The 26,552-nt window shown below is 41.3% G+C and overlaps 1 protein-coding gene across 3 annotated transcripts in view; it reads right to left on the reverse strand.

Moving 5' to 3' along the window:
• Positions 1-26,552, reverse strand: part of LGALS12 (galectin 12) — a 197,004-nt gene that overhangs the window by 20,493 nt on the left and 149,959 nt on the right. For all 3 annotated transcript variants that reach the window (XM_085625899.1, XM_085625900.1, XM_085625901.1), the window contains 2 exons: positions 17,282-17,370; positions 6,114-6,279 (listed from right to left, as the gene is read on the reverse strand). In XM_085625899.1, coding sequence (XP_085482025.1) covers positions 6,114-6,279; positions 17,282-17,370 — 255 coding nt within the window. The remainder of the gene's footprint in view (positions 1-6,113; positions 6,280-17,281; positions 17,371-26,552) is intronic.

Below are 26,552 nucleotides of genomic sequence, written 5' to 3' on the forward strand. Positions count from 1 at the left end.
GCTTCACAGTCACGAGCTCCCCTCCTGCCTGGGGACGAGATTGTTCGTAAAACTGGTTAACTCATTTTGAGCTGTGAGAGACCCTAAAAGAGACGCCGGAGCAGGAGAAATACGTGAAAATGCAGATTCACCCCAGATGCATGGTGCTAAAACAGCAGTCATCATGGCCAGTTGATGAAAGGGGCTGGAGACAGTGCCAGTGTGAAGGAGCAAGGCTTCCTCCGACTGTGGGGCAAGAAGATCATGTCAGAGGAAGGAGCTTTCCATTGAAATGAACAAGGGACTAGGGGCCAGATGTACAACCGTGGAAATAAGACCTCGCAAATTGTGAGTTTTTTGCAACTCGCAATTTGCGTGGCGCTATTTCCAATGTACAACGGTGTATTTCACACTATTAGCGATTCCCAATGGGGTCGCAAATTGAGAGGCTCATGCAAATTAATGAGCCTCTCGCAATTTGAGACCCCATTGGGAATGGCAGGCACTCCGAGGTATGGTGGCCTGCTGGGCTCAGCAGACCACCATGTCTGGGACTGCTTTTAAATAAAGCAGTGTTTTTTTTTGTTTTTTTTAATGCAGCCCGTTTTCCTTAAAGGAAAACGGGATGCATTTAATAAAGTAAAATTTGAAACGTTTTTGTTTCATTTTTTAAGGGCAGGCAGTGGTCCCTGGAACCTCTGCTTGCCATTAAAAAATATTTTCCCCTGCATTTGAAAAGGGGAAGGGGTCCCCTGGGACACGGACGCAAAACATTCTTACATAGGGTTGCGCTCGCTATTAGGAAGGGAACGCCCCTTCCTAATAGCGACCCGCAAATAGTGTTTGCGCATTCAAAAACAGCATGGGGAATGTACAAACGGGTTCGCAAACCCGTTTGCGCATGCAAAAATGGTCGTACATCTGGCCCCAAATTAGTGCTAGAATGAACCTGTGTAACAAGGTTCAAGGCTTGCATCAAAGGACTGCCATCTTCACCACTACCAGGACATAACACCCCACCATGCACACAAGAAAAGTTGGGCCCCTGGTAAAATTCGGGTAATTTGGCTCTATTGACCCTATGGAACTTCCTGTTAGGTCTATAAACTAATGGATCTGGTAATGTCTCTAATGATACAAGTCTTTCCATCAGACTAACAGAAAAATTGGAAGATGCAGAAAGAAGGGTAGATCACCGAGTAAAACAGTACCTGCTAATACATGTGTGAATTGGGCAGGCCACTAACTCAAATTGAACAGGGCCTACTCGGCTGCTCATCCTTCTAACATCAAACATACTGAAAATCAGTACCACAGTAACTTCTAGGAAGTAATAATGTCTAGTTAGTTTTCTGTAGTGACACTGGTCACTTTATGGCCCCCAACCGCACTTAGCTACAATTGAAAACACACACATGGTAAAATCTGTTTACTGTGAAATAATGAATTACCATTTTTTTTTTAGTGTTAAGCAATGTATAAAAACTCATGTGGGAAGAAGGTGGGATCATGCGGGAAGATCAAAAAGGATGGTATTTAAGGACATAAAAAGTGCAAGCTGAGGTGATCTCGAAGAGGAGCTGGACAAGCATGAAAGAGGACAGAGCTTAGAACGAAGGAAAGGAAGAGGTGCGAAAAAAGCAAGAACAATCAGGAGAACACTGAGCAGCGAACACTGGAAAGTAGAATGAAAGGGTGATGAGGGTAGAGAATGAATTGAAGATAACAGAAGAAGCAAATGGGAAAGAAGAAAGAAAAATAGTGAGGAGGTGCATTTCAAAATATCCCGACTCTCCATCTACAATACCTTTCTCCTTTGTCTATTTTATAAAATTTTAGAAGAGGTAAAAGGAGGACAACATCTGAGCAATAGCACATGTGGTAATCAGCAGGGGCCAGAGGAGTGTGATAGTGCCCTCTCCCTATCCAAGTTTCAACTAGTCCGTCTTACAATAACACATAAATAGGTCTTTATATGGCCCAATATCGCCATCAAGCGGTTTTAGGACAAACTACGAGAGCAAAAGTCAATTGATTTGTAAATGCCACCAGAACTTCAAGATGACCATATCGGACAATTTTACGTACGTTACTGGTTACATATTTTTTATATTGAACGTATATTTTGGGGGGCAGTTTGGAAAAATGTGTTTTTCAAACAGGGTATTTTTATTGAACCACTAAGGGAAATACTGAACTAGAAAGTTTGGAGGCTGTAGAAAAGAAGTTAAACAATGAAATCGATTACACTGCATAGTTTTAGAAAAAAAAAAAAGATGCTTTACATTCTTAAAATCTAATTTTATCTGGGTAAGTGAAAAGACTGTCAGAGCTGTTCTCTGCAGGGTGCAGCTAACAATGGTCATTGATTGGAATTCGAATTCTCAGGTATGGTTTAAAGTTCATGAATAGATGATCAATAAACAATGTTAAAACTCTGCAGAGTCCTGTGCACCTTGCAAATGCACGGTCATGCTTAAAGACGGATTAAATGCGACAAAGATATTCAGGCTGAAAGTGGGCCTGCCATTGGATGAAATCCACACTTCACAACAATTATGTCATTACCACAATAGTGGGTACATTTTCACTGGTGAGACATAATCCCTGTGACATATGGACTTTCTAACACTGCATTTTGTCCAATTAAAGCTGCCACATGTAATACATGTATGCCATGCAAGGAAAATACAGGTAGCCCAATAGTACAGTATTTAGTGCAACTGTATTATGAAATGCACATTCACACATTTATAAGTACACTACAAATTGCAGTTTGTCACCACAATAGAGCAAACTGGAGAATAAAACTGCAGTTTACTTTTACCATATTACACAAGTGTGGCTCAATGGTTAGAGCGGCAGACCCTGATGCAGAGGTCTGGCCCGGGACCAGGGTTCAATTCCCCGCCTCGGCGGGTCTTGGGCTCAAAATTCCACGGACCTGACAATTCTCGCCTCGGTGCCTATTCCAATCATGGAGTCCCACTCTGCAACTCTGGGCAATAGCTTGCTTAATCTCCACAACGGCCCCCACAACGCTAAGGATGCCTGACCTCCACCTTGCGGGTGCCCAGGAGTGGACGCCTCACAGGGAAAGGCAGGATGGGTTCCACAGCGGTATTCGTACAAGCGCCTTGAGTAGTGCGCTATACAAGTATCAATTTACATATCCCCTTGAAAACCTGGTTTTGGTTGAATCATTTTTTGTACAACAAATTAACATGCTAAGGTATAAGCCCTAAATGCTTTAAGCACGGAATGTAATATACTGTTTATAACCTTTGTTGAGGGAGGGAAGGGGAATCGTGAAACATTAGAGGCTTCCGCTCTGGTGTACCATGCCCTCTCCAACACCCAACAATCATACTAAAATTGTATAATTCACTCTACTTATCTGCATGAATTACATAACACTAACATACACACAATATTCCCCTTGAAATGAGAGAAAATGTCTAAATGGCTGCTCCTAGTGTTCACCTACTCTAGCACCAAAACCAACGATTGTGTTGGTGCCTAGAAGTAAAGCTCGAAGCCTTCCACTGATTTATTAATCCTCTGAAATATGGATCATTACAAAAGATAAGTATTCTTCAGGGAACACGTTTCAAACAGCCCCGGATGGAGAAGTTACCTACAGAAGTGCCTGCAAGTGCTATTAGCACAAAAATGTGCCTCTTTCACCTCAAACCATGTTCTTTAAAAAGATACCAATAGCACAAGCAGAGGAACCTTATGATGGAGGGTCAGAAGGATTGTCAAAGGGGAAGAAGGCCATATGGACTTCTATGGAAAAAATACATGACAAATTTGAGAAGATGGACAGGAATGATGGTCTTTGGGTAAGGTGAAGCATCTCCAAGCCATGGTGAGACATTGAAAAAAGGTGGAGTGTACTGAGAGCAATACAACAACATTGAGGAGAGGCCCTAGGTACCTAGAAGAGGTCTCTGCACAGAATACCAAATTCTAGACATGTGGTCTCCCTTTTGTGGCAAGTCTGGAAGAAAAAGAGGAGCACCTTGAAAATGCAAAGCAATCAAGTAATTGAAGGATCCTGAGATGGTCTCACAACCTTCAAGAATAGAACAAGGGATTCTTGTGGCTGGAGGTGAATCGCATCATGCATGAGAGATGGCTGAACATAGACCGTGAAGTACCCACAAAAAGGCTAAAGGATGGAGAACAGCATGAGGGGTTGTGGTGCATGTACTTCATGGAGGAGGGCAGTTTTAAAGCCACCAGCAGTCAATAAAAATTCATTTTTCAAGCGTGAAATTATCCTGTTGTCTAGATCTCATCCCGGAGTCGCTTAGAAAGTGAAATCAAATGAAAGAGGAACATAAGGAGTTATGGGCACAGGGGCACAAGCCTATACTTTCATGGTCAGTGTGTGGCATAAGGCAAAAACGCTTTGTTCGTTCAACTGTAGGCACCTGACAGCTATGCGGAGAGCATGAAAGTTTACAGAGATGAGCGGCAGTAGTGAGATTTCATAGGAGCCCAAGGGGTACATTCATGTAAATAGGGGTGGATTTCACAGTCACGAACGTCTAGGTGAGAGAGTAACCCAGTTGTCTTGGCTCATAAGTCCAAATGTTGATGGAGTTGTCCAATGTAAATAACAGTGCTTGTTTGCTGTTTTCGCATTTTGACTTGCACGCACATCTCACCCCTGGGGTGACCAATGTAGGAGACATGGTTTTTGGTTGTAAAGCCAGGAGTTTGCTATTGTTTGTTTATGAATTTACTGGTAAATGTGCAATCTCAATTTGTTGTTTACATTGTGTTTTTAAAAAATGGCAATAAAAAGACTTCAATCATAATTTGGTAAACTACTTGAAATTGGTTCGATTGCTCTAATGCACCTAAAACACCATGAATATGGTAGCCACTAGTATTAGTGGCAGCAATGGGTCTGAAAACCACCATTCTAGAGCTTGGCCTCTGCCTTTTTTGTTCCTTTGATGTTTTTTGCAGATTTCCATAGAATGGGACTTCCATCTATGCACAGCACGTCCCATGGGCAAGGAGGCACTGACAAGAGGTGGAACATTTTTATGAACTATTTAGCATTCCACTTTTCTCTTGTGATTGTAAATGTGCCTGTGGTTTCAACAGAAACATGATATGAGGCAAGGTAGGCCACCTGTTCTTTGCCTCTATGGTCTGCAACTATGATGGCTATTGGTCGTGTTGGTTGGAAATTTATTATTGGTCTGGGTTGGCTTCAAGTGTCTGGCAACTGGTGTATTATGATGTGCCCGGTATTTGTATTTAGAAATCAATGTTTAGAAAAAAGGTTGCATTGTCCCATGTTAATCATAGCACTTATTAAAAGCGGTGCCCTGGTACATTAATATGGCCATTATCTTTACGCCCTACCTGGAATGTGCTGGTTAGTGACCACAATGGGATTTTACCACAGCTATAATGGCAGAATTGTTTGTAATTGCAAGAAAACACAATTTCCACCTCCTCTACTGCCTTGGCCTAATCGCTGAAGGAGGTAGCAGTCTAGTGGACTCATGAAATGGTTTCCAAGCCCATGACAATCTATCTTAAGTGTCTGAAGTCATTGGAAGAAGGTTAAATCACTTTCATCCCATTCTGCTAAACCAGTATTCTGTACAACATCCACAAATCGACAAACACGCGTACATGAGAATTAGCAGCTTTCAGCCCTTTCACCTCTCCTCACAGCGGTAAACAACGTTTACCACAAATCTTTTTCCCCGGAGGGAATCACAATGCGGTCGTTACAACGACCGCTTTGTGTTTCCGCATACCACTACTTCGTTGTTCCGACTTGCGGAGGGGCCGGAGGGGGGGGGGGGGGGGGGGGGAGGTGTTGGATTTACAATCCAACACCTTCCTTATTGTCAGCACAGACTGAAGTTGGAATAGTAAATTATACTATTCCAACATCCAGCGCCCCCACTCCGCAAGTCGTTGTTCCGACTTGAGGAGTAATGGTATGCGGAATCACAACGCGGTCGTTGTAACAACCACGTTGTGATTCCATGCGGGGAAAAGACTGCTCTATAACAAAATACATTCTTCACAGCTCCTACTTGAGTTTTTTTTCTTTATTTAGCCAGAGGTGGACAATTTCTTCCATGTAACCTTACCTCAAAAAATCGTTCCGGATAAAATGGGAAGAAGGTGAGCTGGAGTTGTTTGGGCTCCTCCCAAGTCTGACTCAGGAAGGAACTGCACGCTACGACCTGTTCACTAAAGCAGGCCGACAGCTTAAGGGGAACATGGTCCGCGTCTGTGGCTAAGACCAGGAGGAGCCTGTGAAAAGGAAATAAGACTGGTGAAAGAGAGACCTCTTACTAAAGGAATTTACTGGAAATATTTAGCTTCAAAGAGTTTTAAGAATAACTGTACAATTTAACGATTCTGATCTTAACAGAAAGCAGAAAGTACCAAAAGTAAAATAATGAGTATTGCAACCTATTAACAGTAAAGGTACAATTCGTACCCACTCGTTTCAACTTACTGGCAAACTACTACATGAGAAACTAAAAATCCTGTGAAATTCGAAGGCAGAAAATAGATGTGATTCTTTGATTAGTAAGACCTTGGTCAAAGACTTAAGCATAGTGTTCAATCTTTTAAGAAAAAAATCATATTCTTTAAAAAATGCCATGTGATGTTTATCTTAGAAGGCCAGCAATTATGTCAATGCCGCCGTGTGCGTACACACTGTACCACCCCTCCACGACAAATAAGTTATGACAACTGGGAAGTCAACGTTTTTCTGAAATAGAAGTGGGTACGGTGTGCATGTTGTTTGAAGTAGAATATGGAGTTAGCAACACTATACAACCCTTAACATGGCTTAAAGACCAATGTAGAAGGTGATTTGGTGGGTGCTACCGCACCGGACAAATTTTAAATGGAATAATTTACAAATAGTACATTATAAAGCACAATAGGCCAACCATTTTAAAAAAATTAAAAATTACCCGGTACAGGACTACTTTCCAGGAGGTGTAGGGGAGGTGACAGCGGGTGGCAGTCTCCCACAGGGACGTTCGTGGTAAATAGTGAATTATAAATCACACAAGATACGTAACGAAGGTCTAAATAACTCTGGATATTAGTGGTAAGAAGTAACTTTTAAAATACACTGGATATTTAACTTCAGTCCACACATTAACTTTTTGCTGTGTGGTTGAGGAGTCTTTCCTAATGAAGATTTGGGCAGTATCAGGGCACACATTACATTTTAAAAGCACAATGGACTGACAAGCCAGGTCCAAAGTTGCCAAGGTTTTAGTAGCAATCCACTGGGTGATTTAAGGATTCACTCTCAAGGACACTGGGTCATTTACTGGATATTCGTCCATATAAAGCATGGTGGGTAAGCGATACAGTAGAAAAACAATATTATTTAATTCATATTCTCAGGCATGGTTTCCTCAAAATATTTGGAAATGAAAGCAAAAGGTTGCCTTCCAAAGGAAGATTTGGCAAATTATTGGTCTGTCGTGCGTGGTAAAGCATAGGAGTAATATCATCTAAATCTTACTATGATTTATTGACCATTTACATCAGCGTTTGAGAGCGCAAAAAAAATCAAATTTAAAGTGCACATTTTAAAGCACGTTGCATCAGTAAGACTAGTTTTGCATGATAGGATGACAAGACCATGTTACTAGGACTTTCAGGTTCTCCACAGCTCCCATTAAAGCAGATATTTTCATCATAACATTGTGCCAGTAATGTCAATCTTGCTAGCGTTGTGTCTGGCAAGACTTCTATATGTTTATTTTTCCTCCATATTATTTGCAAGGCTGGCTTGGTTGAATGTAACACAAACTATCCTAATATTTGCTGCTGCGTTTAAAATTGATGCAGTGCGTGGTAAAAGTACAGGGACTAGAAAGCAGACTACCAAGCGGCTCGTGCAGATTCTATATGCTCGGATTGCCATGTTTTTTCTTAATTCACACAAACAAGACTGGGGAGAGGAGTTGGCCTAACGGCTAGAGCGGTCGACCCCGAATCTGGGGAACTGGGTTCGAGTATCGGCAGGGACGCTAAACATCCTGTGATTCTGGGCAAATCGCTTAATCTCCCTGTGCCTAACAAAAATGAATGTGTCATGTAATGCAACTGGTGCTATGTAAAGCGCTCTGATACCCGATTCGGGTCAAGATCACGCTATATAAAACTGTGCTAAAAAAAAAAAAAAAGGACAATTTCTATTCTCTGGACATTCGCTTTTCATAAATGAAGTAGTTAATTTCAGGAAATAGGACACTGTGCGTTCCAACTCGTGTGAAGGACAGTAGCTGTAAGTTTCTTCATATATCTTAAACAAGAAGAATTGTTCAAATACCGTGTATAATAAATAATACTGGGGTCGAGCATGGGCCGTCCCCTCAGTACTCCATAGAATTAGCATGCTGAAGAAAGGTATAGGACTCTCTGGTGTCAGTGGCAGAAAAGACACATGGACCAGTTGATGGAGGGGATGCAGAAACATGCAGGCTCTGACCCGAGGCCTGAAATCATAGTAAGATATGCAGCGAGGCATTAAACGAGTTAGGATATTAAAAAAACACGTGCAACCATGTGGTAAACAGCTGGTTAAAACTTGCCTATGTGTAATGCAATATGATTGGGCCTTTATTGCCCTAATCGGTTTTATTCTTGCTGAGCTGTTCATAATACTTACAATCATAACACTTATGATTTGTAGACATTGTTTTTAATAAATGATATCATGTAAAATACCAACTATCATTTGTGCCAACTATCATTTGTGCCTACTGCCTATGGTATACAGGATACACCATCTAAAGATGAGAGATTTTCTGACATGTTTGACTCCTAACACTGCTGCTCATTACAGGCCGGGTCTGGTGGCTTAATGGGTCCACCTGTGTCCAACCTCATGGTCACAGGTTGAAATCCGGGCGGGCCCACTCAGCCTTTCATCCTTCTGAGGTCAATAAAATGAGCACCATTGAGATGGGTGACAAATAAACAGCCGTTGTTCAATGCTACAAGGCCTACTGGTGAGAGTGCGCTTTACAAATTATTATTTTATGTTATCACAGCGAGTGTGTTAAGAGTTGACTGAACCTGGCAGAGCATAACCCTTGGTTAGGGGCGTGAAAGACACCGGACAGTTCTCCTTTTCTCTGAAAAGATCAGATACCTTAAGGAGCATAGGGTATATATCGGGTGTGACCACAATAATTTGGGGCAAAATTACACCAGCTGACACTTAACCCAGTAAAAAAATAGTCCTTTTCTGAACTACGCCAATATCTAAATCATGTGTTACCACGTAGTCCTAGTAAAGCAGATACTCAGGTTCAAAATTGCCCAAGTGAAGTCCATTTTGCCCAGTGTCATATGGTACACTGCAGCTGATATTGACACATCCACATAATCGCAGTAAAGCAAACCAGGACAGTGGCCAGATTACAAAACGTACATTTAAAACAAATTTCTCTTTAAAAAAAAATTAAAAACATACAGAATACTTGCTAACAAATCTATGCATGCAAATCCATCAGGATTCATGGGCTAAAATCAAATCCCTTATAAAAAAAATACATATTATTGTGAATGTGAGTTTGAGTAGTTGGCGGATTCTTTCTCCGAATCGCCCAGATTTTCTCGCAACACCTTCTTCGCTCTTTCTTCAATGTAATGTCCGAGTTACAGGACTTCTTTCTTACAGTACTGCAACTTGGTCAGGGATACTTTATGTCCATTTTCAGCTAAGTGGTTTAGCAAGGCAATGGCATCTTGTCTACAAACCTTCTGTGTATTTGACACCACCAATAGACCGTCAATTTACTGGACCAGGACTAGGTGATAGGGCTTTATCAGGGACTCTTTTTAAAGATCTGGTTGAAGATGGACAGACTCTCCGTATACCCTTGTAGGACGCGGTACCATGCCTAAACACAGCTGGCAAACGGAAAAGCGAGGAGGAACGGACTGCCCTCATGCAACAGTAAGAAAAAGAAGGCTTTGCACAAATCAAAGACATTAAACTACACAGCATGACATGGAATTTGAAATAAAATCACAGCTGGATTTGGTACTACAAGACAACAGGGAACAACAATGGTATTAATCCTTCTAAGGTCCTGCACTATTCTGTACTTTATATTGGGCTCCTGCAAGGTCATACTGGGTGAGTTACATTGACTCACCATAATCTCTTTCAGAATGCCTTGTTAAATCATTGAGTCAATCACAGAAGTAATCCCTGCCATGGTTTCAGGGTCAGATTATATTGCTGGATTCTTAGATACTCAGCATTGGGGTTCACTGTTATGCGGACAAGTTCAACACCTTTAATGAGAGCTATGTCCTTCCCTGAAATGTTCGAGACTTCAGGTAGCACAGTCTCTCTCAGTTCTGGGGGCAAATCAACTCTTGTCAAAATGGGGCACAGTCTGACATCTGAACTCAGACTAACAAATTTGAAGACAATGTCTTCATCAGGAGGCTGGAGCTCAAAACCCTTCAGGGTACAGTAAATGGAACAATTTAAATTTCACAAAAGATCTCATCCAAGCAGATTTATGGGACTCGAACCACACAACACAAATCACTGATGCTCCTCAAAGTACCCTATTTTAAATAGGTACAGCTTCAGTAACAGGGCTAGTCTATATCCCACCGGCTCCAAAAAAGATGTTCCTATGACCAAAATATTTGAGGAAATCGAAGTAGAAGGAGCAGGATTTCCCTCAGTTATTCTAACAGGAAACTTCAACGGAAAAAGCTCAAAAGCACTCCTAGAAAAATGGGATTATGGTGAACAAGTGGAAGCCCTGTCAATTCCATTACCATTATTTTCCTTAGGGATAAAAGCAGATAAATGTGGAAAAATACTACTCTCCTCTCTACCAGCTATAAATGGAGACATCCTAAATGGATGTATAGAAGGAGATATTCCAGTGACTTATACGAGAAAAGGCATCTTTAGTTCATCGATCTTAGACTACATGATCTGTAGCCAAGATTTATTTGGGAGAACCTTAAAATTAAGTAGCAAATTCACACAGGAAAGCGATCATGCAATACAATATCTCAATACAGGAATAATACTGCAACCAATCTCTACATGGTTCATTACGCACTTGCATAGTACTGCTGTTGTAAACCAGGCTAAAGGGCAGTTGATATGGAATTCAACAACAATGAATAACTTAAATTCTGCAATTATCACTACCCAAATACTTCAGAGTGTCAATTCTTCAGACCCCAATAACAGGAAATTAAAAAATGTTGGAAACCACATGCAGGAAATTGGAAAAGAAGGACCCAAGATCAAGGATCAATTACACTGAATAAATTAAATCGCCTGCAATTTTTACAATTCTCAGACACCAGACACAAAGAAATTAAAAACTTAAAGAACCTTCGTTGGAGGGAAAAAGAAAAAGAAAAAACGAAAGGCTCAACAGTTTCAAAACTGGCTTGATAATGAAATAGCAAAAAAAAAAAAAAAAAACAGTCGGGCATACTGGAGCTTAATTGCCAAAGAAACAGGAACAAAGAAAGCCCTGCAAGCCTCACCCGTTCTTTTATCTGAATGGGAAAAATATATTCATAATTTATACAAATCAAATATGAGGCAAGAAACCTATAGCCAAGCAATAAGCAAAAGAGGAAAAAAACTCCCAAGAAATCCTTGCCCCTGCAGTTCGGCAAATCGAATATCATATATCATATAAAGAACGCCAGATCTTCAGCTGCAATGGGTCCGGATTAGATCCAGATAAAAGTACTTCAATGCAACCCAGAAGATTGGAGCTAGTTTTTAGCCCCCCTATATTGTCATTGTTATGCTACCGGCGAAAACCCTAAATCATGGGGGAGCATCATGATCCCAATCTTTAGAAAGGGCTCTAGGTTGTTTCCCTGCAATTATCGTCAAAAAGCCTAGTTGGATGCCACAGGGAAGAGCTTTGCGGCAAGTGTCCTGGAACATCTGAAGGACTGGACTTTCTCGTGCGGAGTAATCTCCATAAATCAAGCAGGGTTTTGACCAAAACATTCCGTTGACAGACCAACACTCTGGAAAAAAACTAAAACAATTAGGAATGCCTAACAAACTTCTCAATATAATAGCACTTCACACAGCAGCATGGTGCCAAATACAAATGGGGAGCGAGAAGGGCCTTACTCGACCAATAGTAACACCGAATGGCCTAAGGCAAGGTTGTCTTTTAGCCCCCCTCCTATTTCCTTTATACATAAGTGATCTCCCGCATTGTATTGCACAAATCAATCATTTCCCCAAAAAATGTCATCTTATAAAATCCAAATTCTGATGTACGCAGACGACGTGGTCATTTTAGATCTTACACCAGTAGGCCTACAAAGGAACTTACAGGCTTTAACCAGATATACAGAAGAAAGTTTCCTAGTTCCAAATACATCCAAAACAAAAATAGTGCTGTTCAGAGGAAGAAAGCTATATACAAAATTCAACTGGCAACTAGGGGGAAAATCTTTAGAGATGGTCAATGAATATACTTACTTGGGGCGAATATTTACACAAACATTACAAAATACCCCGCATCTTCAGCACTTAGGTCTCAAAGCAAATGTACATGTTGGGGCACTTCAACGTTGATCTTCCTGTTCCGGACATAGGCACTTTCAGTCCCTTTTAGTTCTAAAATTCCAACTATATTATTGCACACATTAGAATGCATCCCAATAAAACAGTGGCAACAAATACAAATTAAATAGGGGAAAATACTTTGTAAAATGATCAAAGTCCATCAAGCAGTTCCTGCACAAGCTCTACGCCTTGAGCTCTCTTTAGTTAGCTCGTATTCTAGAGCTATCACTAACATCATAAGATGGGCCTACAATCTTATACATGCTGAACAAGGAACTTTAAGATTTTTATTGAAAACGAAAATGTTTGGGATTGAATCATCGCATCATATTTTTAGACAAAATTTAAATACAGCTTTAAATATATGGAACTGCCCAATCACACTTTTGAAATCTTGGACTCCTGCGCACTTGAGACTTTTTTTTAAAACACTTGACGCCGAGAATAATTTGCGATCTAGACATCAAGCACTGCTCTAAAACATTATGAACAATATTCAGAGTCAACAGAATATAAATATCAGCAAAGATATATCCGTTTCAACTTAGGGCATGGTGTTGTATTATCTTATTACAGCTTGGGATTCTCCCTTTAAAAGTAGTTACTTCTAGATGTAACCATATTGAAAATGCCACCAGTATTTGTGATTTATGTGACGGAGGAGTGCAAGACTTATCGCACGTTCGGTTTGAATGTCCAAACTCAACGCTAGTCGAGGCCAGACACCGGTATTTAAAACCTATTCAAATCAGATCTATTATTACAGTCGCAGGGCTCATTTTGCTTCTTAAATCGAAGCATAATGTATTTGTATGTCATAATTTGTTTACATTTTTACAGCGCTTTTTTTAAAATGTTTTGAAATAAGTAACCTATTAATGTTTTATAAAAAATATAGGTTTAAAATGTGTTGCTCTCTGAAGTGAACTAAATCAAATCAAATTTGACTTGACTAGGAACAGGGCTAGTCAGTTGTTTGTTGTCACACACTACAACTTGCATTCTTTTACCAAAGAGGGGTAGGTGTGGAACCTTTGCTGTCCTAACAGTATTGCGGGTTGCACCAGTATCAATCAAGAAGGATACAGGGTGGCCATTCTCCTAACCATTCGCAAACAGTCCACTACGGCCTACCTCGAAGGTTTAGCCAAGGGCGCACTCCACCCTTCCTTCACAGGCACCATCATTGCCGGGTCAGAACTATAATCCTCGCCCGCTTTTATCATAAGGTGCTGCTGGGACATACCCTCATTCACAAAAGGATTGTTTACATTGGGAACCTGATCTGCGTAAAATCTAGGAGCATGTGCATTCATATGTGGCATTGAGGCTTGTGGAATCTGCATTACCTGGGCTTGAAAGACATTAAAATTCTGTGGTCTCTGACTCTGTACATGCTGTATCTGAATGTAATTATTAGCCTGAGGTTGTACTGATCCACCATTCTGAACCTAGTTCTCATTTGTTATTCTGTCAGCATTAAGATGACACTCCCTCTTCCAATCCCTCAACTTGCTGCAAACGTGACAAGGATTTGTTTTCTTCAAAGTAGCCAAATCCATTCATGTATTACGATCAAGTTGGACACCACAACCTCACCCTGTTGAAACCCATTTCCACCTTGCATTATCGATACACTATTGATACACTCCCTGCATGGAACCAACATTCCTGACAAACTGTGATGTCTGATTTCTATGTGCTGCTTTCATCTGTGCCACCATCAACTTATCTTCCAATTTCTTCACCTTCATCTTCAATTCATTGCTACAATACTTTGAGTACCTCAAAATTCCTCAATTGACTTATTCTGCCAACAAATTAAATGCTGCTGAAACATCATGCTAATCACAGATCTCAATCCATGCACAAACCTGAACACAAAATGGCCTATATCTTTAGTCTCAATGATCTCAGTCCCGCTATACTGCTTAAACGCCTACAGTAGTCTCATTAAGGAGTGTATTGACTATTAGGTCATTCTATCAATCATGACCCAATCAATATCTTTAGGAGATACTTTTTTTGTTTTTTAAATGTAAATCACCTTATGATACTTTCTCATCACCACTGGTGACAGTCCCTTCGATACTGGATGTCTCATAGGTTCCTTTTCAGGCCATTTCACAGCAATTTTGCATTCAACCCATAAATCATTTGGGACCACAATCTCAAATAAGACATTCAAATCGATCCACAGGACCTTTGATATTTTCACAAATCAGTCAACCTGCCTGTATCATTCCACTGGATTCTACCTCAATTTCGGACTATTGTTTGTGAATGACACAAGATCACTTCTACTCCAGGGCACGTGGACATAACTTGCACCAGGCACTTCTCTCATGGGAAGAGTGTGTATATCCGCCTCTGCTCCAGACGGAGGCAGCACTAGCCTTACCTTCTTTGGTTCTTTCTTCTTTGTCCACCTGCCTTCCCATCTATCCAGCTCACTCCCCTTTTTGATATAGCCAATTAAGTCTCTGATCTGCAAGTTCATTTCCGACGGTCTTATGTTACTGAGATCACAGTCATTAAAACTTGACTGGTAACTTCTCTGTAAGGCCTTGGATTAATTCAAATCAACTTCAAAATTGGGAGCTAATTCGGCCACCTTTCATGAGCCTGTCCAGCACATCTGGTAATATCTTTACACATAAATAATCTAGTTTTAATTTAGCCACATCTACGATCTTCTCCCTCACTGGAGTTTGCACAGCCCTTCCACCTGTTCCCGAACCTTCACCTTCACTTGGGATATCTATTCCTTTGAACAAATCATCTAATTCTGGGTCACCGAGACCAGGGTGCTCTGCATGGGAATTAGGGATTATCTCTCTTCTAGCGGTACTAGGATTTGTAGTGACTGGTGAGTTCCAAATGAACGGGTCAAAACGTGGTGAACCGAAAGGTATTCCTGTCCTGGGGGTACTGTAATAAACACTTGAAGGTACATTTGTGTTGGGCATCTAAAAAGGTGACGGTCTTTGAGGAAACTTTCCAGTCGAGGAAAACCCTGTATGATTTAAGATAGGATCTGCACTTGCAAGACAAAGAGCATTCACATCTGTTGTGACCGAAGGGATTTTATGGATTTTTCTCATCATCGAGCCCACAGGATTACCACCTACGGTACCCATCTCACTAGGAACAGCCAAAGTATGTGTATTTACTGCCAACCTAGGTTTATATGAAGGAACTACAGTGAATGAACCTGCAAGGAAAAGACACAATAGAAATGGAAAAGCAGTATTGAATAAGAAAGAAATGCAGGCCTACTTAGGTCAACTTTAAATGTACAATTCAATGGCGCACATTTAATAGGTGCTCATACACGCACAACTACAAAAAATGAAACCTCAGTACATAAATTCAGCATTAGATTCATGTTGCACTTTATATAAATGCAATATAATTTGAAATACATCAAATTATTTTTTTTTTTTTAAAAGGTGAGAAATAAATAAATAATTCAAATGTGAAAACATTAGTACACACCTTTACATAAATCCTAATTTCTGAAGCAAATACATTGTGTGAAGATGGTTTAACAAGTTCCTAAAGACTACATTTCACATTAATAAGGTTAAGGCACACAGTGCATATGAATTTCTTGTTCTACAGTGAATACACTTCAGTACTGAGTTCAAGCGCAACAACAACATTAGGACACAGATAGTATATAGTGCCAAATGCACACAATATATATATATATATATATATATATATAAATATATATAATATTTAATATTTTGGGTATTTTGTGATATGTAAGGGTGTAGTCAGAATTGTGCTGCTCCATGTACGAACACAATTTCCCATAGACACAGAATAGGTAAAAGGCTCTTGATTTGCTTGTGGCAGCAGATGTTGGCTGACTGCTCCAAGCTTGCTCAGGCGCCTGCAATTGAAAATACTCTAGATATATTTAGGAAATGCTAGGAATAAACTTGGTTGTTTCATAAACACCGGCTCTAATTTGTGTGATGAAATACCACTGACTGGCTCGGCAAATTCTGCTCAGTTTACATAAGGTGTTCAGTTTTAATATATAGTTCTTTAACCAATTTTACGGACATTATACTGACAAATCCACTCTTTTGCCATCTTATTTTAAAGACTTTTTTTGGTAGAGAAACTGCTGTGTGAGTAAGATGTGCCTGGCACACTATTAAGAATTGGGATAGTTGAATACTGTAATTTTAGAACATCTAGAAATGTAATCCATTTAAGTGAAAACCATGCTTATCAACTCATCTGGCATCGTTTTTTCATATTTTTTGTGGTGGAACTAGGGCTGGCAAACTTCGCCCAAATTCACCTAAAAATCATCACACTTCCTGCCTCAACCATTTCTATTCCAGGCTTCCTACAGGTCCCGCCACTTTAAAAGTTAAATCAAAAACAGTGGGCAATGTCCAAGGTGCGGTGGACAGTACTAGTGGTACAAACGGCCTGCCTCAGCACTGGCTGTAGAAGACACCCGCTAAGAAAAGTTTTTGGTAACCTTCATATAATGCAAAATTTCCAAAGTATTGCATATGCTGCCATACTTCAAGAGTGGCAGAAAGGCAACCCAAGCTCTAGATATCAGTGGGTGACTCAGTGGCCCAAACCTTTCACACCATTTTTAGTACCACAATGTCTGATGACCAAAATGTCATGTCTATCTGCACTTACTCCTTGGGTTCGGGGTTAACCAGTCCACGAAGCGTAATCGTTTGACCTGGCCTCAGTCTCTCTGTGAGCCTGTAGGTGTATGGCACAGTCTGGCATAGGAGACAAAAAGTGGGGAAAAAAAGGTTAACACCAGCGGATGAGGTTAGAACACAGGGGCAACAAACAAGGTGAAGCCAAGGAGAGGAAATGTGGTCTGTGGAACCAGAAGACCAGAGTTCTAAACCAGGCTTCCCCAGTTAACTCCAACAATGATTGATCTAAGGAAAATCCCTTCATTTCCAAGTGCATCATTTCTCTCAACCTTTTAAAACAGGTTTTATACAAACAATACTTTAAGAACTGGGCAGACTTCATATAGGTAATTCTCTTGGTCTTTCAGCAGACCACGGGGCAAGCAGCAGTTACTGAGCCCACCCATGGTGGCTAAGGCCTATTACTCTGACTTGTTGCCCAACCGACTATGGATCCTGCTCAACTGGGCGAAGCATCCCTTCTGCACCCAACTTTCAGTTACGTAGCACGTTGGACGAGCAGTCAAGGCTCCTTCGGGGGGGTGGGGGGGGGGGGGAGAGCAGGTACAGATCAGTGAACACGACTCATACATCAAATTGCAAGCAACATGAACAATAAATCAATGTCCACTAAAAATACTTGTTTTTTAATTAAATAAGTATTTTAATTCTAATTCTGCACATGCAGAAGTAAACCACATTCAAATGCGTTAACACAATCCTCCTCGAGGACGGCTGTCTAGTAGTTATCAGAACACTTCCTGTCCCACTAATTTAGGTGCACCTAATCAGATGTTCTTCCCCATTTACTGATGGCCACATTTAGGGAATGTAATCTATTAGGTCATACTCAAGAGTTTTCCACTTGGACTCCTTTCAGAATTTTAGTCTAAAGAGTCTACGGGGGTCGCAGTACCGATCACAGTATGTCCCCATGAGCCCCAAATTCTCAGTTTATGGCTTACCTGCTCCGGCAGTATGGAACCCCTCAGCGGCGCAGCAAAGTCCGGATTGGCAAACTCGGGTGCATGAGGTCCCAAGCAGCACCCAGAAAGCTCTCCTTCGAACCACTTCCGGCTGGATCTAGCGATCAGGGTTGTTCCCGATTCAGTTATCGCAGGTAAATCACACTTCCCTTAAATGAGGGAGGATGTTGATCTCCTTGCCCTGACCGGGCTCCAGCAATGCCCTTTAAGCCTCGTACTTACTTTGGTGCAGTTCACTGTATGCGGGCTAAACCCTCCTTGGAGACAGCAGCAGTTTCTTGTTACCGGGCCACAGCCCGAACCGTTGGCCTAAGCATCTTTGTCAGCCCCTCCTGGCATATGGGGGTCATTGCCATAGCACTCACAAGTTTGGTCATGCTGAACTGGCATTGAAGTTCAAAATGGCCCCCTCTCCGGCACATGGGGCCACCTACCGCAAGGTCGTGCAGGCCTGGTGCCCTCCACACAACCCTTGCTCCTTGGCTCAGTACACAGCGGCCTCTCCGAGCACACAGGGGTGTGTGGGGTAGCCGAATCAATTCAGCAAACGTGCTATGGCCCGATCAGTGTAAGAGTAGCTTTCTCACACCATGCATAGGGAGCCTTTAGGATAGGGCTCCCCCGGACCTTCCTCCTTCCAACTATCTCCTCTACCCGTGGCACACTCTATCTTGGCGAGCAGGCAGGCACTGACGCTCCAGGCTAGGCGGCATTAGTTTCTCTCTGCAATGTCTCCTCACCCAACACAAGGACTAGCAGGCCTGGGCCTCCAGTCCAGGTCACAGGCAGAAGTCTTGCAGAGCTTCCCCTCCTCACACAGTTTGTCTGGTTGTTCAGCGGGATGACAAAGTTTGCGGTCCCAAACTCCCTTACTTATATTCCTTCTCCAGACACAAAACGTAATTTAGTGCCCGACTCTTTAAAGTTTTATGTTGGGATTCTTCTTCTTTGAAATAGACATCTTTCACCTTTCTCCTGAATTATTTGTCACAGCAGACAGGATTCCCAAGCGGATTGACCCACAACAAGATTCAGGAGAGTGACCAAAGTTCACATTGGCTGTCAGGCACAGTGATACGTGCATCAAAAGGTTAATCCTGGGCTTCTAGGCCTACTCATATGGATTCTCTCATCAGTCCCATCTCTCCCTTCCCGCGATGTGTCCAAGCCCCTTCCTTGTGATCTATCATTGTATCAAAGAGCCCTTTCAAATGCACAGAGAGTCTGTTTCTCCCATTCCTCAAGGAATGTCCGTCCCAGCTTACAGGAATGCACCAATACACAAATTCATCTAGGAAGACTACTCCACTCCTTATAAATTCCACCAGACAGAACTGGGCTTCCCACAATGGAACCCAAGGTTCTCTATGTAATGTACCAGTGCAGGCACACTTACACTCAGTGTACCTCCACAGCACACTTACTGCACAGCACTTATCCTCATGTAGTTTGCCACCATAAGCATAACTACATGCAGCAAACACATTGAGTCTGTGCACACTGTTTGATACTGCAGCCTTTCTGTATTGTACCAGTGTTTCATTTTAAAAACACACAGTGCCAGCATACACACATTTACCATGCATGCACTTTACCACACTTCACCCCTTGTGTAGTGTACTTTTGTGAGCACACATGCACTCAGCACGCTTCCCTCATACAAGCCCTCCTACAGCTACCTGATGTAGGCCAGGGGTGAGTTAACACACAGCAGTGGAACTTTCAGAAAAGGGAAGTGAGCCTGTAGGCCTCACTCCAGTGAGGCAGGGTAAAAAGGTCCTGTTCACTACTGCAGATCACTACACCGTATGCTGGCACCACCGCACTTGTGCTGCTTAGCATCTATTGAAGTTGGTAGCCTTCCACCACTATGAGGGCAATGCTTTGGGCGCACTTCTGAGTCCAACAAGATCACAATCCATGAGACAGGCCTAGGTCATGGCGCACACGCATGATCCATGTTCGCATATGACTAAAATCGGCATTAGTGATCCAGATAACAGTACGGTTGGGTAATCAGGGCAGGGGTACATGTCTCTTACCATGCAGAGGACGTTTCCGCCCCAACATCTTTTCATTTAATGTATAAATAGAAAGAACACGGTAGCCAGGCCAAAAATAGGTGCTCTCCGTACAGAAGGATAAAGAAATTGTACAGACAACTGGTGCTCAAGGACAGGGGTTCGCTACCACCCAGCCCAACATACAATCCACCACCAGAGGGTTAATGTAATACAAAATAAATGTCCAGCACACTCAAGGTTCAAAATGAAATTGAATGTCGAATCAAGGAGTCGTAAAGTATCCATAGTTTTTAATCCGATTAACCACTTCTTTCCTTCACACTTTAGTTGCTGTACATCAATTTGTATACAACAGTAATGGAATTTGCACAGCTAACACGTGCTTCGTTGTATGGCTTATCAGCTTCAGACTTCATCAGGGCCACGATTAATTTTGTATACTTTGGTTTTGCATCCTACTAACGTTAAATGTAATATTAAAAGAAGGTCGCCCGACGCTTAGAAGCTGGTATATAAATAGCACTTCAAAATGGCAAGACTTATCCATGCCGTACACACGCACTAGGAAAGAGCACTCTCCGTGACTTATACACACTGGCGTAATGGGATTTTCTTGGTACTTTGGCTGATCGCAAATTGCTTTACTTGCATAGTGGTGAGGGAGGTTTATTTTGCAGCTAGCTAACGTGGACATGATCACTTGAAGCTTTAGATTCCGGTACATGCCTTGTCATTTTTCTGATACCATTTGATTTGCTCCCTAACATGTTGAATAACTGAAATAAGGCTTGCTATTTTGACACTGTTTTTACTTCGAAAATACTTTTGAGCACAACTGTATAGTATACAATGTAATATGCATGGTATTTTAACTCTTTTTGTGCCTTTGATTGGTACATTGTACTGTATAACGTGTTGCTGCAGCATATGAATAGCTGCGTCTACACTGTACTAGAACAGTGCACGGTTTGGTTAAGCACTTACAGCCTTTGTTTTGATGTTTCATGAATATGTCTTATTGATTTGGATAACAGTGTGCACCAAGCAATTTATTAAATCTCTTGTGGCATTATTATTATTATTATGGAGATGGGTAAACATTATTGCTTAATATATATTTTGATGCACATGTTTTCCTTCATTGGTTTTCTCATTGGCCAAATCTCCGACTACAGTGTAGTGAGGGCTTACCTCATGTTGTGCAGGCTTCTGACGATAGATACAGCTCACATACATAATAGTATTGTTTAGTGGGAGTTACGAATACTTGGAGACACGTTTATGGCACTTCTTCAACGTGGTTAAAGCTGTGAATGAATGGACTTGCCATTTTGGTGCATGTTGCCAAATAATTTTTATAATAATTGATGAAGGGGAAATGTGACACTAACTTGTGAGCAACAATATACGAGTAATGGCATTTACGTTATGAATAATATTAGTACACCTCAAAAGCAGGTTAATAGATCCAGTTACACGACTAGAGATCATTTTTGCACCATAGGTTTTCCTAAAAGTAGACTCAGTTAACAATATTCTGCCTGTATGTAGGCATTTAGATTCTCATTTGTAGATACTTGGTTTGTATTAATTATGGTCTCTTTCGTTCTTCTCCTTTAGGAACCATTTTTTACATTGGCGTCTACGTGACGACTGTACCGGACTAGCGCAGCATAAGAAATTCGAAAGATTGCTCTACTACATTCCACGTCTTCATTATACTTCTTTTACTGCCTTCCCTTTCTGGGATGGCACAGTCAGGTCATCACAACTATTTGGGCAACTGCATTTGTGGTTGTTTGCAAAACTCTTTTTTTTGCACTTACATGATGTGGGTGGTCAATCAACGTTAAATATTTGATGTGATCTGTTACATAATATAATCAAACTATAAGTTTGTCTTTTTTTAACTCAACAATTAACAATATCATGCACACGTCGCCCTCCCTTGGACATGTGTCACGTTGGATTAATTGGCTTATATCTTTAAATAACAGTTTTGGATAGTGCACTGATAGATGGGTGTTAAGTTGTTGAGTATTTCCAGTTAATGTAGGTTATGGTTTATTATTCACAGCCCTGACGAAGTCGGAGGCTGATAAGCCATACGACAAAACATGTGTTGGCTGTGCTTAGTGTATTACTGATGTATACAGATTGATGTACAACTACATTGTTAAGGAAGGAAGTGGTGAATCGGATTAAAGACTACGGATACTTTACGACTCCTTGATTGGACGTTTAATTTCATTTTGAACCTTGAGTGCTTGGACAACTATTATGTATATTTTAATTTAATTAACAGGCTGAAATCGGTTTTCATTACGGATGATCAAAACAAACCTGAAAACACAATAAGTGTGTAGAGGTACACAAACAATTTCAAAATTCATGTCTTAACCTCTTGAGTGCCCATGACGAGATGGTCTAGTCATGGGCCGCGATTGCGCTGTGCCCATGACGAGCCTATCTCATCATGAACCCCGCCCGCTAATGAAAGGGCCGGCACAGGGCGGGGAAAGGGCGGGGCACTCAAGGGGTTAAGATCGAACTCCTAAAGGATGAATTTTTTGGCATTAGACCCCAAACATTATCAAGCACACAACCATTTTATTAGAAATCATTTTTTTAATTATAGTGCTTTCAAATCAGTGAAGCAGCAGTCCTTACAACATACGTTTTACAAATTCATTAAACAATATTTAGAATTCTTCTATCATGCTACTGCACTATAATTATGGCCATCATTGGATTAAGGTATTTGTCCCTTAAGCACAATGAAACTATACGTTTAGCACAAAAAATAGAAAACAAGCATTTGCAAAGTTAGTCTTGCGTTGCCAAAGCTTGCTGATTTCCAGTTCGGACATTGACAATGCGGAGTAAGCAGTGGCAAAGCCAAAAGCCATGGGCCCTATCCAGTTTTTTGTTTTTTATAACTTCATCTCACGTTGGGCGTATAGAGTATATAAAATAATCATCTATGATGGCTAAATGATATTTTCGATATTTCCAAGGTTACTGACACTTTGTATCTACATGTAATGTGAAGGCCATCTTGGAAGTATAGAAAATATACATCTTTATTCGATCAAAAATAAGACCATTCACATCAAAAACAATTCATGGAAATAAAAACAGTTAATTACAATATTTCTTTAAAAAACGTTCGGAAAATAAAGCAGACTTGCATTTCTTTCAGTAAAAATACAAATTACCCAAGAACATACCATGAGGCCAAATTAGGATGAATTAACAAATCTAATTTTCAGAAACAGTTTTAACCTTTTTTGACCTCTTCCACCAGGCAAAGAGCAGAAATCTCGAGATAGCAAACACAAGCCATCTTGTGGTGTCTGATCTAAAAATACGTATGGCTTCACAGAGGCGATTGAAAGATAGTATACGGCAAACTGGAGTTATCCAGGTTTCCCTAAGGTCAACATATGAGGGGCAACAAAAGAGGAAATGCTCAAGGGTCTCGGGAAGGGTGTGACATGTAGGGCACGATGGAGTAACAGACATTTCCCCAGGTACTTCTTGCATTTAAAGGGAGAGCTCCGTATCTAAATTGAGTGTACAGTGCTCGTGCCTGGGGTGGTTCAATATCATCCAAAAACATTTCATAGCCATACCCTCCTTTAAAATATAAAAAACTCAGAGTTAAAGTGCCATGGGCAGTATATTCTAAACTTTCCGAGTCCATGAACTCCCAATACCTTTTTTTTTTTAAAGAGGGGAACCATTGATTTTGTTGTGGACCCTGGCTCCTCCCAAAAATGCCCCAATCCTAGTTTTAAAAACCACTCCTTAATCTTGCTGAACCACTAAACCCCTCTCTTTGCAGGCTTTATCAAATTTATTCAAGAGGGTTTGAATCCCTCCAGGGGTTCTGGCAATGAATAGTGTGTTGTGTGCATAAAACAGACAGGGCACTACACTGCCTGCCAATTTCGGGGGGTCACCGCCACAATTATACAGTTCTCCTATTAAGCCATTAATATAAAGGGCAAATAATGTTGGGGCAAGGACGCAACCTTGGCGAACACCTTTCCGGACTGATGTATCATTTGTGAGGCTACCATCGGAGTTCCACCTGACGTTTGTATAAGCGTCATGGTGTAACCGAATCAGGGTTTTAAGTATGTAAGATGGTAGTCCTAGTTCACTCAGGGCTAGCCAGAGTTGGGACAGATCTATAGAATCAAAGGCCGTTTAAAGTCCATAAATACAACATACAAGTGGACTCCTCTAATGGTCACTTCCTTCCAAATTAGCAAAATGAATCTAAAAACTTGGTCAGTGGTACTTATGGAGGCCCTAAATCCTGCCTGTAAGTTTGACAAAACATTTTCCTCAATCCAGTTTTGGATTCTGGTTAGAATAAATGAACAGAAGATTTTTTGGGAGAAGTCTATAAGGCTGATGGGCCTATAGATTCCGGGGGCCCTTTGTCTCCCGTTTTATGGATTGGGATAATCTTGGCGCCCCTCCAGGACGCCGGGATTTCACCACCGGACATGATGGTGTTAAAAACTACTTGCAGCAGGGGTCCCCATATTGTAGATTCAGCCTTGTACATGTCTCCCGGGAGCTTGTCAAGGCCGGGGGCTTTCCCACTCTGTATGGAGTTTATGGCTAGGATGGTTTCGTCTAATGTGATTGTAGTCTCCTCGGTTGCCACTAGATCAGGAAGATTCATTTGTGAGCCTGGATCACATAGAACCCCCTGGCCTGCATATAACTGCCAAAAGTAATTCTCCCACACATGGGGCTGTATATAAAAGTCAGTTTCTATTTTCATATTAGGTTACCCTTTTGAAAGGAGATGCCAAAAGAGTTGACTATTCATTTGCTTTGAAGCTTCTAGGAGCATACACCAATTTTCAGACTCCGTCCCTTTTTGCCTTAGTTTGTGCCAGCTTGTATAGCTTCCTGCTGTTTTTATGTCTATGGGAGATTTCAACTTCACTGCAACAATTAGATCATCCTGGGCTTCTTTACAGGCCTTGTTAAACCGAGGAGCTGTTTTCCGCTTTGATCGATTACTTTGTTTATTAAAGAATGGTCTTATTTTTGTGGTCAATTGCAAAAATATGGTCATAATATCATCTGGCCCAGTAGTAGTGATACTCAGATATAAAAGGGTCTGCTCTACCTCTGAATATATTATCAAGGGCCATTTGACTCTTATGTTATTACTAGTAATTACCGGGGCCCTCTCAGACCAGGGGTGGCCATACAATAAAGCTAAACCAGTCAGCGTGAGAGTCAGAGCATTATGGTCACTATCTTCCCAGATTAATACAGCCATATCTTTAACACTAGACTACAGTTCAAGATCGACAAGAATATAGTCAATCCTGCTCTTGGTTGCCCCACTCTTGAACGTGTGGCATGCTTCTTTATCAGAGTCTGTCCGGCCGGTACAGGCTCGGACCCCAAATGCAATAGTAAATGATAAAACGTGTTGCCCCACCCTAGTACATTTCTTAATGGGTGGTATCTGGAGTTTTGCAATCCCCCTGGCTTTATCTCCATCTGAGATAGATAAGGTCCTGTATATAATCAATGGGTTCAAAAGTGGTGTTAAAATCACCTGCAATTATGAGTCGGTGATTCCCCATGGCTGAAGCAAGGTAATTAGTTAGTGTTGTTATTGTCCCATATAGCCTATGGGGACTGTTAAAACGGTTACAGATATTAAATAAACTAACTTGCACATTTCCCTTACCAAAAGATCATTCCAGCCCAAGAATTTCCTCTGAGCCGAGGTGTAGGACCTTGATTTTGCAGGCTAATGTGTTTTTAACCCAAATTAGGAGACCACCCGCTGGGCGGCCAACGGTTGACTGTTTGGCTTCAATACCATATGTGGTGTAACCCACCCTGTGGACACGTCCTACTGGCCAGGTTTCCTGCAGTAGGCATAGGTGGAAGTCATCCACTAGCTTGCACCAGTCGGGGTCAATTAGCTTGTGCTTTATGCCTGCTACATTCCAGGATAGAATTTTCAAATCCTGGGGTTCGAGTAGGGATTCCTGTGTATGTCCTAAGTTGTTAATGACTCCCACGGATTCCAATTGGTGATAGTGGTGGTTACTCTTAATTGCTGGGTCGCGTGGCACAGGATCGCTGTTAGTGTGTGACTTAGGTGTATCATCAGACTGCGTGACAGATGTATCCTCGGGGGTGATTGATAAAGAGGCTATGGGTAGTCAATCTTGGGAATCTAGATCACTCAGGAGAT

The sequence above is a fragment of the Triturus cristatus genome, chromosome 9 (assembly GCF_964204655.1).
Source record: "Triturus cristatus chromosome 9, aTriCri1.1, whole genome shotgun sequence".
Classification (NCBI taxonomy): domain Eukaryota; kingdom Metazoa; phylum Chordata; class Amphibia; order Caudata; family Salamandridae; genus Triturus; species Triturus cristatus.